The sequence below is a fragment of the Manis pentadactyla genome, chromosome 4 (genome assembly GCF_030020395.1).
Source record: "Manis pentadactyla isolate mManPen7 chromosome 4, mManPen7.hap1, whole genome shotgun sequence".
NCBI lineage: Eukaryota > Metazoa > Chordata > Mammalia > Pholidota > Manidae > Manis > Manis pentadactyla.
Window position 1 is genome coordinate 153,862,892 of NC_080022.1, and position 17,509 is coordinate 153,880,400.

The following is a 17,509-nucleotide window of genomic DNA, read 5'->3' on the forward strand; positions in this document are numbered from 1 at the left end:
ATGTTATACAGAGGTTAAAACATAAGATAAGAAATTAGCTAGGAGGAAACAGACTATGCAGGAAGGACACTTAAGAAAATATATATCACCTATGTTCACAGAGAAATGAAAATGATAGAAGAAAAATAAAAATACTCAATAGAAGGGTTTGAAAATAGAGCTAAGGAAATGTCTTAGAAAGTAGAACCAAAAAAGAAAAAAGAGAGAGAAAGAGAGAACTGGAAATTGAAGGAAAAACAAGGGAAATCTGAGGAACAGTCTAACACCAAACGACAGGCCTTTCAAAAAAGACAGAGAAGAGGAAACAGAGGGGAAAAAGCACTAACAAAATAACTTCAAGAAAATTTCCAGGAATGAAAGATATGAGTTTCCAGATTGAAAAGGCCCTGTAAGTACTCTGCACAGTAGATGAAAACCGCTGTTTCAAGGTGCAACATCTTGAAATTTCAGAATTCTGTGGACAAACAGCAGTCCCCAGATTCCAAAAGGGGAGGAAAAAACAGTAAGATCAGGAATCAGAATGGTTTCTAACACAATCAATTGTGATGATAGAATAAAGACATTTTTAGACAATCAAGGCCTAAAAAAGTTTACAACTCATATACCATTTCTTAGTAAGCTATGATAGGATATGCTCAACCAAAATATGGGAGTAAGCCAAAAAAAAATCCTGTAATAGGAGATTCCCAGATTCGAGAAGCTAAAGCAGGCCAGGATGATGGGGCAGGAGATCTCAGCATGATGACTGGGCCTGGGAGAAAGTGAACAGCCCAAGTCAAAGCTGGTCCAAAGACTCTGGGACAGACTTCTTCAGGAAGATAAACTGGCAGAATATCTGATGCAACCGAATGTCTTGACAGGAGATTTCAACAACCAAAGAAAAATTTAGGCTTGATTTACCACATAGAAATTAAAACAAACAAAAATATAACAATTATTAACTCTAGAAAACAAAATGATGTGTGAGAAAAGAAAAATAATTATGTATATATATTACATGGCTCAGCTGTGAAGTGTTTACATAGACATAATAATGTAAACACTGACTATTGATCTAACCAAATTACAATATATAACCATGAAGGGATAGAAAGTGTGTATCAGTGTAGTAGAAATGAGAGCTAAACCTACGTTTTTTTTATTAAGGTATGATTGATATACACTCTTATGAAGGTTTCACATGAAAAAACAATGTGGTTACTACATTTACCCATATTATCAAGTCCCCACCCATACCCCAATGCAGTCACTGTCCATTAGTGCAGCAAGTTGCCAGAGATCCACTATGTGCCTTCTCTGTGCTACACTGTTCTCCCCATGACCCCCCACACCATGTGTACTAAACGTAATACCCCTCATAAATCTTCATTTTTATAATGAAGTCAATAGATAATGCCCAAAACTGAAAAATCAAGTAGAAATGAAATATGCTAATTAGAGATAAAGAGATAAATCCATGCATTCCAAAAAAATACAACAAAATAATTAAAAATATAATTGTTGCTTCAGGAGTATGAGATATGGCAAGGGAGTGGTATGCACTGACAGCAGATACTAGTTTTTATAACATGCTCTATAAATTTATCTGATTCTTTATAAACATGTATAACTTGGATAAAAATTTAAGAAAAGAAAAAGTCCAAGGTATCTGTGGAGACAGAACAATTCTAGAAACTAAAGTGAATATAAAACAAAAAGAAAAAATTATAAATGTACATAATATACTCTAAGTATATTAATTATATAGAAAAGGAACAGTCACAAAAGACCTCTTAGAGATTTTTAAAAAAGAAAAAAGTGTAAATCAAATTCAAAATTTTCAGAACATGGACATGGACAATGTCAAAATGTTAGAGAACACATAAGAGATATAACACTAATCCAAATTTAATATCTAAATGGGGACAGAGAAAATGGAGGGAAGAAAATTACCAAGAAACATTAGAAGAGATTTTCCCAAAACTGAAGGATCCTTGTCTTCAGACTAACAGGGCCCATTAAGTACTCAGCACAATTCATGAAAAAGGACCTCTACCTAGACATCTCTTCAGGCAATTTCAGAAAACCAGGAATAAAGAGAAGATTCCAAACAATTCCTGAGAGCAAAAACAAGTCACCTACAAAGGAAAGAGACTCAAAGCAGCAACCACCTCCTTGTTAACCATACTCAATGACAGAAGACAACAGGGCATATGCTGTTGATCACATATGCTGAGTGATCCCCCAAAGATATCCACATCCTAATCCCCAGAACCTATGAATATGTTACTATACATGCCAAAAGGGCCTCACAGATGTGATTATGTTAAGGATCTGAGAAGGGAATATTATCCTAAATTAGCTAGGTGGGCCCAGTGTAATCACAGGTCCTTAAAAGTGGGAGGCAGTGGGGTCAAATTCAGAAAAGGAGAGGTTGAAGAGATGGGACTGCTCATTTAGAAGATGAAGAAAGGCACGAGCCAAGGAATGTGGGCAGCTTCTAGGAGCTGGAAAAAACATTCTCCCGGAGAAACTCTGGAAAAAGCACAGCCCAGCTGACACCTTGGTTTTGGGACTTCTAAGGTCCAGAATGGTTAAGATAACAAATAAATAATTGTGTGCTATTTTTAAGCTACCAAGCTTGTGGCATTCTGTCGCAGTAGCAATAGGAAACTAATACATAGCAGTATATTAAATTCTGAGGGAAAATAATTTTTAGCCTAGAAATTCTTACCCAATCAATTAAGAATATGTCAAGGAAGAATGAGGGCAGAGAATTTCCAAATCTACAAGAACTCAGGAAATTTACTCCTCATGCATTGTGTTTGGCAACAAATAGGCCAAGTAAACTGAGATAAAGAGAGCCCAAAAACAGCTCCATCCTAGAACAATGAAAGGAAGTCCCAAAAGTACAACTGTGCACTGGACTCAGAGAAAAGATGGCAGGACTTAAGTTTCGGAAAAAACATTGAGGTGATAACTGAGCTACAGGGGGAAGAAAGGAAAATCAGAGACCTAAGGAACAAAATGATATAAATAATTATTAGTCCAAATGTGAAGCAAACTAAAATACAGTACAGTTTTAAGCAACTGACAGAGGGTAATAAAGATCTACTTGAACTAGGAACTTGAACTGAACTTGGAACATTCTCCTTTGAGTGGCCTAGAAGCCATGACTCTGAACAGACAGACAATAATGTAATTTTCCAGTTCTTCCCGGCCCTGGTATCACACCTCATTTACATCGTTACCACACTGTAATTGCACTTCACTGGTTTTCAGCTCCTAAGGTCAACATACGGATAAAGCACTGAAGGATAAAGCACTGAAACTCCGGTGGTAGCTGCAGGGCAGACTATAAAACTGCAGAGGAAAGAAGACAGAATGAGTAATTCATACCTTCACCTCAAAATATTTACTATCTCATCCCCTGTTCCTCATTTGCAAATTTATGACCTTATTCCTATTTCAAAGAAAACAGATCAAGAAAGAATTTTCAGACTCAGTACCTATTTCTGTGTCTATTTCTATACTATCTTCCACCTGTCACTACGGCTAACCTGTCCACACTGCTTTCAGAGGCCACCTTTCTCGTGCCCTCGCCACATACCTACAGCAGGTGTTCCCTGTCCTACATCATCAATTTCCCCCTCTGCTGATTCATTCTTTTCAGCACATAAATACGCTGTTATTTTTCCCATCTCAAACACGAACCAACCAAACACTTCTCTTGACTCCACATCCTTCACTATCTAAAGTCCTATTTTTCTTGTCCCTTTTAAAGCAACATCCCTAGAACGAGTTGCCTATACTTACTACTTCAAATCCCTTCCTCCCATCCTTCCCCCAGCTCATTCCAGTGAAGCCTGTATCCCTCCCACTCCACCAACACTGTCCATCAAGGTCACAGATGACCACCATGTCATTAGATTAAATGGTCAATTCTCAATCCTCATCTTCATTCCAGAGAATAAATCAATCAAGAAATAGAGACAGAAAAAAATTTCTAAAATGACAGAAGTAAAACAGAAATAGAATGAGACTGAAAGGCAAGGATCTTTGCTGTCTTCCTGAATGCTTCTGTATATGGTTTACCATATTCACGTATGATTTTAAATCAAATGATTCAAGAATAGGTTTTAAGACATAAATAACAAAGTAGAGTAGCATCTTATGCAGTGATTAGGTTCTAAAGTCTGAGAGCATAAAGCAAAAATCAAGTACTGACAAAACGACTTTAAGAGTCCCTATATTTGCGAATGAAGTACAGCATCATACTGTCTCTCCACAAGTTCAACATAATCAGTTTTCCCCCTTGGACACTAGAGCATACAGCTTGTCAATGAAACACAGACGATCACATTTAGGGGTCATGCTGTACAAAAACCGCATGCTGCAACCTTAAACGCTAGATTCACAGTCTGATGCACTCCCTGGAGAAGTGCCCAGGAATGAAGAGCCACTGAGGCAGCAAAGCCTCTGCCTGCCCTCTCACGCCTACTCCCAGGCACTCGTTTACTAAATAAAATGACAGGCAGAATTACTGGCACTATTTAGGCAGCTCCTCTCCCTCTCTTTCTTTTGGCCAGGCACATGTAGTTAGAAGTGAGTTAACTGAACAGAGGTTCCAACATGTGCACAACCTGCCCATGAGCACAGCAGAATGACTGTTGTGAACTACTACTGCTAGCTACCACAAGTCAGGCCACTTCCTTATCTAGCTCATCACTATTAAAGACTGTTTGGGGCGGAACACAACCCAAATTCCTAAAAAACCAAAACAATCAAACAAATTTTCTGACTAGATTGGCTGCAGTAGTTTTCAAGCTTTTACAACTCTGTGATCCGCGTAGGTTCCACCTGGTTCCACCTCCTGGTTCCACCATGTGGCTACTTCGGAAAAGCATTTACTCTGTGATCCAAGTTCACTCTCTATGTAAGAGAAATGCCAAATTAACCAGGTTGGGCAAACTAAGTAGTAGCTCAATAGCAACCAAAATCTTCCTACACAGAACTCATTCTCTAATAAATAGACAAAACGTGGCATATATGTCAATGTTAAATCAACAGGTATTATGTAAATGTCAAACAGAAAGTTATCAAAAAATGACTGCCTTCATTTCTCACCTGCAATTTAGGAAAAATAAGAGATCAGTAACATTCTGTGGTGGCAGGAGTGGAGGAAAACAACTGCTACAGATGAGCATTTCAATTGTTACAATTCTTCCAAGGGCCAATTTAGCAATATGCTCCAAAAGCCTTTAAAAAAAAGTACAATCCCTTTGTCCTAGCAACTGCACTTCCAGGGAATATAGATCTGTGCTGTCCCATACAGTACCCACTAGCCACGTGTGACTACTGAGCACTCAAAATGTGGGTGATTCAAATTGAGGTAAGCTGTAAATGTGGAATGTATCACTCGAGATTTCAAGACTTAACATGGAAAGATACACATGAAATATCTCATTGACATCTGTATACTGACTATATGTTAAAATTATAATACATCTGGTATATTGGGTTGAATACCATATAATAAAAATTATTTTTTAATGTGGTTGCTAGAAATTTAAAATTACATGTGGCTTCCTATATTTCTATCAGATAGTGCTACTTTTAGACAAACTACCCAAATATGTATGTACAAGGACGTTTATCAAAGCATGCTTTATAAAAGTGAAAAACTAGAATAAACCTAAGCATCCATCAATACAAATTGGTAAAATAAATTGCAGTAAATCTATAAAATGAAATATTCTTAGCCAATGAAAATGCTGATATACATCTAAATATACTGACATACAATGATATATTAAATAGAAAAAATAACCTTACAAAGCAGCACATATTCATAAGATTCCATTTTTGTTTTAAAATGGGTGTGTGTGTAAGCACAGAAAAAGGTCTGAAAGGATATTCATCAAAATGACAAGAGTGGTTACCTCTGGGCTGTAGGATTACAGGTAATCCTTATTTTCTTCTTTATGCTTTTATGTATTTTTTGAATTTTTCAAGTAAGCATTATATGATTTTATAATTAGTAGAGTAAAGTTATCAGACAAAATGATAGCCATCAGTTGAAACAAAAAAAGCAACCTTATTCCCATCACCTTGGCTAGATGAAGTCTATGGGAATAAGGATCCTTAATCCTATACGATGTTATACACGGAGAAGCTTGCCACTACCTTTGTTCCAAGCAATACTTAAACCTTTCCCAAGTAATTAAGAATATCTCAGAGTTCTACAGATCATTTGTGAATACTCTGCCATGAACCCATAAAGTGTTAATTGAGAGAACAGTGAAATAGATATTCCTGGATTTGTCACCTAAGGCAACTAAGTAATTAAAAAAGGGGGGGTTTCTCTGATAATACAGGTTATCTATGAGATAGAAAGCTGGGTGGCAGGGATACAAGGATGGGAAGGAGGATTTCCACTATATAGTTGCTATTATCTTTTGAATTGTGAAACATGTGAATGTACTTGCCTACTTAAAAATACATAAAATTAAAAAATAAAACAGAAACATTACCAAGACTCCATGATTGCCCATGACTTACTCAATTTAAAGTCATTCTTTAAGATGTCTGTTTGTACTGATGTCCAAATAGCATTAAAAATTTAGTCTACTCAAGTCAAAACAGTTGAGGGGGTGGGGAGGGCCACAGAGAGACGAGAGGATAGATATGACCCACAAGTGGGAAGAGGAGGGGGGGTAGCAAACAGAATGTAATTCATTCATAGTGGGATTCATTTTTATACTCTTAGGCAAGTAAAAAATTTCAACACTTCCTCTATATTCATACTACATTTAACTGTGTTCTTGGATTTTTTTGCTTATGGGAAATATCAAAATGTCAACCACTGTTTCTATTAAAGGTCTTTAATGATATTGCATTTTAGACCTATAATGAAACATGGTGCTCACTGCAGTTTGTAATGCATCTCATTAAATACATTAATAACATGCATTTCACTAAAAGGTCAACTTATTATGGCTGAAGTTTGGCTTTCCTTTAATCACTTCATTTAAAGCTATAGAGCAAACTCTGAAGAAGATAGTAGAGAAAGCCTGATACAGAAATTTTCTCTCAATTCTCCCATCTATTCAATTCAGTTATGCTTAGTAAGAAATCACTGTTAGTTTTTATGTGGGATAATCGTAGTGTGACTTAAAAAATATTTTCCTTTTACAGATACATGCTGATTTACTGATAAAATGATAGCTGTCTGGTATTTGCTTCAAAATAATCCAGAAGTAGGGAGAGAGTTAGTTTAAGTATAGATAAAATAAGATTGGCAGTGAGTTCACAGCTTAGCTGGTAATGGTATGTGGGCTCATTGCACAATTCTCTCCACTTTTATATAGGTTTGATATACATTTGACACTTAGACATGGATTAGAACTGGACAGGTCCAATTATATGCAGATTTTTTTCAATAAATATATTGGAAAATTTTTTAGAGATTTGCAACAATTTAAAATCTTATAAATATGTGCTATTTTTGTAGGCCTATTTTCTTTTCTCTAGCCTACTTCATTGTAAGGATACAATATATAATACATATAACACAAAAAATAAGTGTTAATTGACTTTATGTTATCGGTAAGTTTCTAGCCAACAATAGCCTCTTAGTAGTTAAATTTTCGCTAAGTCAAAAGTGACACATGGATTTTTAACTGGGGCAAGACATGAGGGGGTGCCCCTAACACCTTGTGTTGTTCAAGGGTCAACTGTATGCCATAATGAAAATCTTTAAATAACTTATACTGAGGTTTAAGTAACTTGCATTCTTACGTATATATTGTTGCCACCAATATAAAGGACCCGCCTCCTAATAATGTTAGAACTTTAAAAAAAAAAAAAGCTAACCTCTTTGGGAAATGGTTTCGTGCATAGAAAATCCCTTAACTTTGTTAAGGTTACTTCATGACTTAACATTTACACAGCTACTAAGATATCAAAAAATATCTTTGAAATTACTTCACAGGTCAAGAGTTATATATATTGGTGCCAACATGTGACACCAAGGTGACTAGGGACTTGGTGCATGTGTATGTTGGGGAAGGAACGAGATATTTGTTTAGTTTCTGAAATGTACAGTTCAGGGTGCTGAAGGTAGAAAGCAGGCTGCTCAGGAGTTTACTGTGGCTGAGATATAACCAGAAGTCTGCTCTTTTAGAGGCTATTGTTAGGGCTATGGGAGTAAAAGAGAGTGCCAAGGAGAGACTATATCAAGAAAACACAACCTGAGAACAAGATCCTAAGTGCACTGACACTGACACTGGGAGGTAAAAGGAGTCTGTACTGAGAAGAAATAAGAAAGGTGAGAGAACCCCAGCAGCATATGTGGTGTCACCAAAGCCAAACGGAAATATTTCAAGGAAAAGTTGAATGCTTCAGGTGGCAGTAGCTGGCTTTGACAATAAGGAAATCTCTGATCACCATTCCACAGTCATAAGAGGCAGAAGCTGAATTATAAGTACTCAAGCAGAATATAACACTACCCACTTTCCAGAACAAACGGTTTATTTAAAGTACATAAGGAATTTGAGTACTAATAAAAAGTCAAAGAACACTGGAGTCAGTGGGGATGATGGTTAGTTACACCGAGGACAGTCATTCACATGGCCGAACGGTGCCAAAAGCCTCTTTCAGCAGAAAAAGACAAGACCACACCTAAACACTTGTGCCAGACACTGTGCTAATACTTCATATTGATTATGTCCTTTAATCCTCACAACCATATTATCACCATTTTACTGTGAAGTTAAGTAAATTGCTCAAGGTCACACAGCTAATCCATTGCTGAGATGGAATCTAAACCAGGCAGTCTAATTTTAACTATTCTAAGACCAAACAAAGTGAAAGAGATTTAATTAAAGACAGTTCCAGTATTTGTTCTGGAGCCAGTAAAAATTCAGCCTATGTTCCACATCAGCTATACATATAGCACAGTGTAAATTGCTAATCCAAAACAATGTAGCTAATAGATTTTTCTTAATCTGTTTACCAAGACAGGGAGATATACAACATACTACATCACAGTGTCATAAGAAAGTTGGAAACAAACAAAAATTAGCTACCTTTCAGATGTGTAGAAATTCTGGTTATCAGAGAACTCCCCACTCTCCCATCTTAGAATACGTGATACCAAACATTTTTTCTCCCTCCACCACAACCCATCCTGTCAGATCAGAAGACATTTGTCAGATTAACTAGAGATAGAGAGGCAAAGAGGCAGCTGGTCAAGAAAAAGAAAGGACATATTAAAATTACCATAACTGTTGCAAAATAAAAGTTAAATAACATTAAAATAGCTAAAGAACTAAATTGTATCAAAGAATATGTCCATTATACCTGAAACTGACTACCCCTTCAATATTTTAAGATGAATCAAAAAAAAAAACCAGGAAGGAAAGGATCAAGCAAGAAGATCAATGAGTACCAAAATGGACAAGGTCTTATGAAACATTTGAGGCACTTAACCTAGAACACTCTAGGTCTATTCCAAAGCATAGCAGGAATTAGCATACTAGGGCATTAAATTAAAAACAGCAGAGAAGTTCTCCAAACATCTCAAAAATTTTGAAAATCACCAATCTCTCATTTATTATGGGAGGATGGGGAAAGGGCTGGGGAAGGGGACATAAGAGACCCACCCACACAGTATGTGCAGGGTTCCTGACTTCGAGGAAGGAAGGACATACAATGAAAAACTGGACCCTAGGAATTCCTAAGTAAAGCACGTCCCACAAGGAAGGTTCACAGAATTCCCTACCCTAGAAATGCTACATATTTATTTAGAATGGCTTAGGGTGATTCCACCTAGAGGCAGACATCAAATCAGATATCCTCTTCAGGTCCCTTCCAACCCTAACTACACAGCACTAATTATTTTTAAAGTTTTAAAGAGCAAATAAAAACACTAAGTCTCGGCATGCAAATAAACAGCAATTCCAAGCACAATATGCTCAGCCTAAATCTCCCTCAATCTCCCTCTGCCCCAGGCCTTTGGTGCTGGTGGGAACACAGTGCACAGCAGGCAGTGTGGTACAGAAGGAAGACCACTAGATCTTAAGGCAGGAAAGCTGGCATTTTGTCTCTGCCGGGCACAAGCAAGCTCTGTAACTCTAGGCAACTCATTCTCTCTGGGCCTCAGTTCTCCTCTCTGAGGACTAGAAACCAAGTAACTTCTAAATTCCCTTTCTCTCCCAAAATTCTTAGCTTTGATAGCTCAACGACTGTCTTCCAAAACGTTTCCTCCCTCTGTGGCCACCATCTTTCCTCCCTCTATGCAACCCAAAGGAAGATGGGAGTAAGATCAGCTTAGCATGTTGTTCTAGACACCTCCCAACAAAGAAAGGCATCTTTTAAAGCACATGACACAGTCAACTTAAATGAACTGAGTTTAGTCATTCATTGTCTCCCTTTTGTTCTATACCAGTGAGTTTTCAAATAGGGTTCTCTGAGTACTGAAGAAGTAGCATAGAAAGCCAAGGGGAGGAAGTGAGGGCAGGTGAGAAAAAAGCAGAACACAATGCAACTCGAGCACCCAACCCATTTCAAAGTTGTATTCATTTGATAAGAGTTATACTGCTATTTTTTTAATGTTAAAAACCACTATTTAATATCACATTACCACTAAAACCAAATCTTCCACTCTGTGGTGTTGCAAATACAATCCTAGTGCATCCCAACATACCCCAGTGATTCTAAGTATCCCAATACAGCATTAAGTATTCTTACTATTTTTTAGGGCGCTGGCAAAGTCGGGGCCACCTTTGTCCTTGAAAATAGAGAAAACATCTGGTTGAGGAAGCTGATTGGTGGTCAGTAGAGCTTTTTGTAGTTTGATCCTTCCTTCCAAGAGCTGGTCCCACAGTGCTGAGAAAGAAAAAAGAATTCCATGGCTCAGTTATAAAATCTTCCTGGGCAGGGGGCGTGAGGGGCAGGAAATCACACCAGTCTTCAAGCAGCACAGCTTTATCAGTTTCATACCATGGAAACACTCTCCATCACAGAAAACAAATGCAGCATCTTGGAAGCAAGTATCTGCTACATGAGAGGGAATGCTAAAGCCACTGAGAGGAGAAGACACTCCTCTTCAATCTTCCACAGCTGCCAAAAATACTAGAGCAGAACCAGCTAAGCAGCTCAGTGTAGAAATGGCTGGCTAAGAATAGAGAAATGGGGCTTCAGGCCTCTAGGTAAGTGGGACAGGTCACACACTAACTGGAAGGACACAGGAGAGAGCAAACAGCCAAAAACAAACAGATCAAATGCAGGCACTTTGAAAAATAAGCAAACAGCAAACCACATACGAACCTATCTGGTTCTTCACAGCTCTTCCTTTCTCCACCTCCTCAGTAACTCTGACACTGGAGAAGGTCATCACCACACCATCATCTTCACTATTCCTGTCTTCAGCCCCATCTTCCTCACCCTCACCTTCCAAGTCTTCCTCACCATCCTCTTCTTCCATGCCACTCTCCTCCTCTTCGTCTTCCTCTTCCTCACTGCTACCAAGGTCATCCATTCCCTCAGTAAATTTTTCAAAGTCAGTGATGCTCTGGACACTGAAGCCCAGCATTCTCCCAGAACGGCTTCTGCTCCTCTCCCTCCAGGCTGGACTACTGTTCTCATCATTACCGCACTCCCGTTCTTCAGCAGTACTCACGGCATCCTCATCAGGTTCCTCCAGCCCCAGCCCCTCTGAATCTCCATCTCCAGACTCTTCCACATCAGATATTTCCTTGTCTAAACAAGGGAAGGAAAAAAAAGATGGATGTTACCTTGAGACAAACACCAGGCCATATCTTTCATTTCAACTGAAAGGCTATAGCATCTATCAAAAAATGTATTACTGTACTGTACTTCAAACATTTATTACACATCTACTATCTCCAAACTGCTAAGGGAGAAGCAAAGATGAATAAAACACAGGTCCAATACTAACAAAGGGTTCAAGTGGGGAAGACTGACCCATAAAAACTGTAATAGAGAAGAATTAAAAGCACTTTGACAAAGTCTGATAACCCAGAGGAGGGAGAAATTTTAATAGGAGGGCAAGTGAATTTAAGCAAAGCTAGAGGAAAAGGCAACCTTTGGCGTAAGCATTGAAAATTTCACTGGATATGAGCAATTACCAGTTTTCCCAAACATTCATCTGAAAAAACATAATCTGTCATTAGCTGCCCCAAATGCACAATCTCTATCACACCAGTGTACGATATTTATTAAATACTTACTAAGCACCTATTATAAGCTATGTGTAGATAAAAGCTAAAGAATGACAAAAAGAACTTAATACCTGTGGGGAGGGGTTTACAGTCTGGTGGGAGTAGTAAACCTGAATATCAATAATTATATTGCAGTGTCACTAGTACACAGTGTATAAAGAAGGAACCACCTAACTCTGCTGGAAAGGTGAGGGATAGCTTCATGTGAAGGAGACATCATAACTTATTAAGCATTAAGTAGCAGCTTATCAGACAGAAAAGTGGGGAGGAAAGAGAAAACAGCATATGCAAAGGTCCAGCAACACCAAAGTGCGCTGGAGTGCAGAATGAAGGGAGATGAGCCTAGATAGCTGCTCAGGGATTAAATCAGAAGGAGTCTTATCTTCCCTAGGAAGAAATATGAACCCAATCCTACAGTAAATGGAATGTTTATTAAGGCTCCTAGCTTTATTTATGCTTAGGCTATCACCTGATACAGGTGTTTACTGATTGTCCAATCTCTTCCATGGTAGAACAGAAAGGCCCCATGTACAGCAAGCATAATTATTAGATACGAGGAACAGCTTCCAACAACTTTCTTCATTAAATATTTTATTAAAATGTAATAGGTCTTTAGTACTTCTTTAAAGAACTATATATACGCACAAGACATAGAGAAAGCTGTCAAAACATAAATACAAAAACTAAGCTCAAAAACAGCTAACAGAAATAATCCTTAAAATGTATGCCATTTATAAGATTAAGAAACATTCATACAGAGTAGTTCTGGAGTCAGATTGCCTTATTTGAGTTGTGGCTCTTCCACTTATTAGCTGTATGTCCTTGAGCAAGTTACTTAACCAATCTGTCCCTCTTTATCTATAAAATGGGGATAAATAGTACCAATGTCATAAGGCTATGGAGAGGATTAAAAGAGATGATATATGTAATTATAATAGTGATAACATTTTTTGAGGAGTTACTGTGTCCCAGGCTCTTAGAACTTAAAGAGCTTACCAAAATGACTGACACATAGCAAAAGCTCAACAGATAGTTTATTTGTCTTATGACTGGTCCCTTTATCAGTCTCTAGGCAAAGAATGGGAGATGAAAATAAACTTATCAGGGGCCCCAAAACCTGTATCAAGAACTAAATCATGGACATCATAACCTGAATGATAGTTTCTTTTATATTAATTATGGATTCTCAACATAGTACCTCTAATCTCTTGAAGCAAAACTCTCAGTTATTACCATATCCAGTCCCTTTTTCCACTCCAATAAACTTACAATGCTTTAAATCTATAAACTCACATCCTCCTAGCTTCCTTGCAAGGAAGAGGAAAGGATTATATTATTTTTACAAGCGCAAAAAATGAGTTTCACAAAATAGTATTATAAATGACCCAATGCAAGACTTGAGAAACCAAAGTAAACAGGTCAAAACCCATGAGTAGCATGCTCATCAGACACAATGCTTTTTTCAGCACATAGCCTTCTCCAACATGCAATATGCACTGCCTTTTCTCTCCATTTTAGCGTTTGCCAGTAGTCTGAACATTAGGAGTACGACAACTTAATCACTCTGGACTTTAGATTCCCTATGAAGTAAAATTAAGTACCTCTAAGGCTCTCTCTAATGCCAAATCAATGACCTTTCCTAAGACAATAGGCAGGAATGCGCACATACTAGTCTTGCAGGGATCATAAAAAATGGGACTTGAACCCTAAAAAATTAGGTTAGAGAAAGAGTACGGTGGAAATATGTTTACTCACCAGATGAAGCTGGCAAAGTCTTCTCCCAGTGTTCTTCCTTCCAAGCTTTTCTAGAGGTAGCCTTGCCAGAATACCTTTCATCTGTGTCCAAGACCGAGGCTGATCCAAGTTTTCTAATGCTACCCACTGCCAGGAAGTCACCTTCTCCATCTTCCCCTTCATCAAACCTGTCAATCACTCTGGCAGCAGTGGCTGGTGGGGGCGGAGTGGGGTGGGGTTAATCAAAATATCCGAGTTAGAAGGAATTTATGGTAACCCTGTTCAATCTTTCCAACTCATACTTGAATGTCTTCTACAAAATCCCCACCAACTTCCAGAAATGGAGAACTCACTACCTCCTAAGGCAGACCACTATCTTTCTGCTGTTCCTGAACAAAAGGCTGACTCTCTGAATCTACTGGCAGGACGTATTTCTACGCCTTGCATCATATAAAACTAGTCTAATTCCTCTTCCATGAGTGACAGGCAATCGCTCAAATATTGTAAGTCGGCCATCATAATGTTCTATCCACTCTATCCCATCCCTCAGGGAGTTTTCTTTGCTTATCATGGCTAAACAGCCCCAGCTCCTTCAACTGATATTCCTAAAACATGGTCATGCACTCACATTTATCCCTCCTTATTCTCCCTTTCCCACACTTCTCTAACTCAAGTCTAAAACAAGATAACTCCCAACTAGACCTTGACCATCAGCTTACAGAACAGGAGTCTCATTTGTCAGCCGGAGCAAGTGTCTTAAGGCTTAAAGAGACTTAGCGCCCTGGAATCCTGAGTCTTCCTTCATTCTCCAAGTAAGTTCTTAAGGGCTGGCAAACTTTAAAAATGCCTGAGGCTTCCTTCTCCTCATTTCTAACACAATACCAGTAAGGGCATCCTGAAAGATAACTTCCAACCTGCTACTAGACTCCGGCTCCCCGCAACAGCCCTCCACCAACAGTCAACACGAAGCCCGAGTTCTCGGGATGCTCCGCCCACCCGAGCACACGTCTAAGTGCGGGTCAAAAAGAAGCCGAAACCCTCCTCCCAAGCCCGGACAGCCCTCCTGGGAGGCGGTTTTCCTCTGCGCAAGGGCAAGCAGAGTAGGCCAGGTGGCAAGGCCTGGCTGCCGGGCCCCACTCGCTGCTGGGTCCGCACGGAGCTGGGTCCAGCGCACGTGGCCTCGCCCCAGTCAGGCCTCACCCTCCTCGGGGTCGGTCTCAGGATCAGCCTCGCGCGGGCACGGGTCCAACAACTGCTCCAGCTGCAGCGCCAGCGGCTGAGGTCCTGCCATGGCCACCGGGTCTCGCGCGGCGCGCGCACGTAAACGTGCGGGTTGAGACGCTCTCTCCCCGCCGGGTCTTCTCACCCAAAAAATACCTCACAGCAAAGCCCAGAGCCCGGCTCTTGGCCGGCAACTTCCGGGAGGGGGCGGGCTCTGTCGCGTCACTACGGGCGTTGCTAGGAAGAAGGCGGAAGCGTGCCGAAGACTAAAGGGAAAGTCGCCGTCCCAACGCGTGTGCGCGTGCGCGTGCGTATAGTGGCGACACGGGAGCGCGCAAGGGCACGTGGCCGTGGTTGACGGTGAGCAGATAGTGCGTTGCGCGCGGCTAGTAACCCCTTTCGTGAAATATGCCTCAAGATTTGTCTCTTAGAAATAAAGTGTGGTGTAGCCATGACTCGTGGTGGCTGAACCAGGAGAGAGTAAAGGGTAATCATCTCCAGCCTTTGGAACACGCACAGACTAAGACCAAAAGCAAGGTTGGCATTTCACAATTTGAAGGCGTGTGGGGCCGGGCGTACGCCTCTGACCCCGCGGCAGTCAGGATTTGGGAGTCCTACGTCAGCGGTGTACCTGTGGAAGTGTGCAGCGGACTGCTGGCGTCTTTATTATTAGAAATAATTAGAAATCGCTATGTATGTGCATAAATAAAGATAGATTCTGTAGCTTCTCCAAGTAACCTTGCCTGACCGGGGGGATTACTCAGTGCATATTCCTCAGTATTGGCATCTTTGCTGTTCAATGATTAGGGTATTCTAAGACACTTGGAACTGATGCACAAATGCAGGAAAACTCAGGTCTATCGTTAAAGAGGCACAGGTAGATTCAAAATATAAAAACTTAATAGGATCGGTTTAATTACACCCAGGCACATGGAAAGATACAATCCCATTGTATTCTTTCCTTCATCAAGCATTCCTTGACTGCCCGCTATGTGGCAGGCACTGCTAGATGGGAAACAAAGATGAGTAAATTAGATTCTCTCCTGACAGTGATCAGCCTGAGGGGACAGACAAACATGTAAACAGAAACTGCACCAAGGGATGATAAGGGAAGTACAAAGTGGGCTATCCTTTCAGTATATGTTTGAGGTCACCTGTAGAGATCTAGAACCCCCTAAACAGAAACAGCCTCAAAAGGATCCAGAAAAGAGATGTTAGGAATGCTTAGGCTAATTGGATCCCACAGCTAAACAGGGTTTCCTGTGGCACCTGAGGGAAGCAAGGGTCCCTGACTTTCAGTCTTCATATGCCCTCATGGTCAAGAGTAATGAGAGACCACCGCCTTAATATGGCTTGTCCTGTGTCCCCTTCCTGGGTGGCTGCAGAGCGGGAGGAGAACCCATTTTAGGGGAAGATGTCCTCAAACATGGAAGGGAAAGAATACCAGGGGGCACCCTAGGCAGAGAATTCAGGCAAAGAGAACTGCTTTTTACTAAACATAAGATAACCCAAACCAGAAAACAGGTTTTTTTATTTTTTATTTTTTAAATGTCCCCTGTAATTGCAGTCTGGTGCCAGCATCTTGGGCCTCCAGAGCAAAAGTACACTCTTCAGGTTGTGCCAGGGGCCACTGACCTAGGCTGCAAAAGATAGAAACATTTCTCTCACCCACATTTAGGGAACTACCTCCCCCAATCCTCTTCCCTTCCTATTTTGGACACTAATAATGCTTAGAAACCTGGCCTGGAGGGTAAAAAGGAAGACAAACCAGGGGGAGGGACGTGAGGCAGGTCAGAGACCACCTCTGAACTGTCATGTAGTCAAGACATTGCTGGATGATTCAGGGCAGAAAATGCTGTAGACCTGTTCACCTACTCTCCCTGCTCTCTCCAGGTCCCCACTGACTTGGGTAGCCTTTTGATGAAAGAATCAAGACTGCTGTACTCCTATCACATATCCAGGGGTCCCCTAAATGCTTCTCCTGCTTTCTCACCCTATACTGAGGGTAGTATCCCCATACTGAGGGACCCCAGGAGTGAGTGAAAGAGGAACAAATTCTAGGACTTAAGATGCAACTGAGAAAAGTTGAGGCAACCTCCTAAATGCTCAGGGGTTGGGGATGGGGACCCTATGTGCATTCTAGTTTCTTGAGAAGAGAGGAGGAGTTTCCTGATAGGGATGGGGATTGAGGGTGTGGATATTTCATAGACTATACCTCCTAGGAAAAATTTAAGCTTCTGACTACTCTAGAGATGAGAGCAGATGAGATGAGCAGAGAGATGGGAATAAATGGGGGCACTCTTCCAAAAGGACAGTACTCTCCAGAGAGG

General features: G+C 40.1%; 1 protein-coding gene across 1 annotated transcript in view; it reads right to left on the reverse strand.

Moving 5' to 3' along the window:
- Window positions 1-15,378, reverse strand: part of AATF (apoptosis antagonizing transcription factor) — a 125,487-nt gene extending 110,109 nt beyond the window's left edge. The window contains exons 1-4 of the mRNA XM_036911075.2: window positions 15,159-15,378; window positions 13,980-14,171; window positions 11,311-11,742; window positions 10,732-10,869 (exon numbers count right to left, since the gene is read on the reverse strand). Of these exons, the coding sequence (XP_036766970.2) occupies window positions 10,732-10,869; window positions 11,311-11,742; window positions 13,980-14,171; window positions 15,159-15,249 (853 nt within the window). The 5' untranslated portion in view covers window positions 15,250-15,378. The remainder of the gene's footprint in view (window positions 1-10,731; window positions 10,870-11,310; window positions 11,743-13,979; window positions 14,172-15,158) is intronic.
- Between the last annotated feature and the right edge of the window lie 2,131 nt (window positions 15,379-17,509).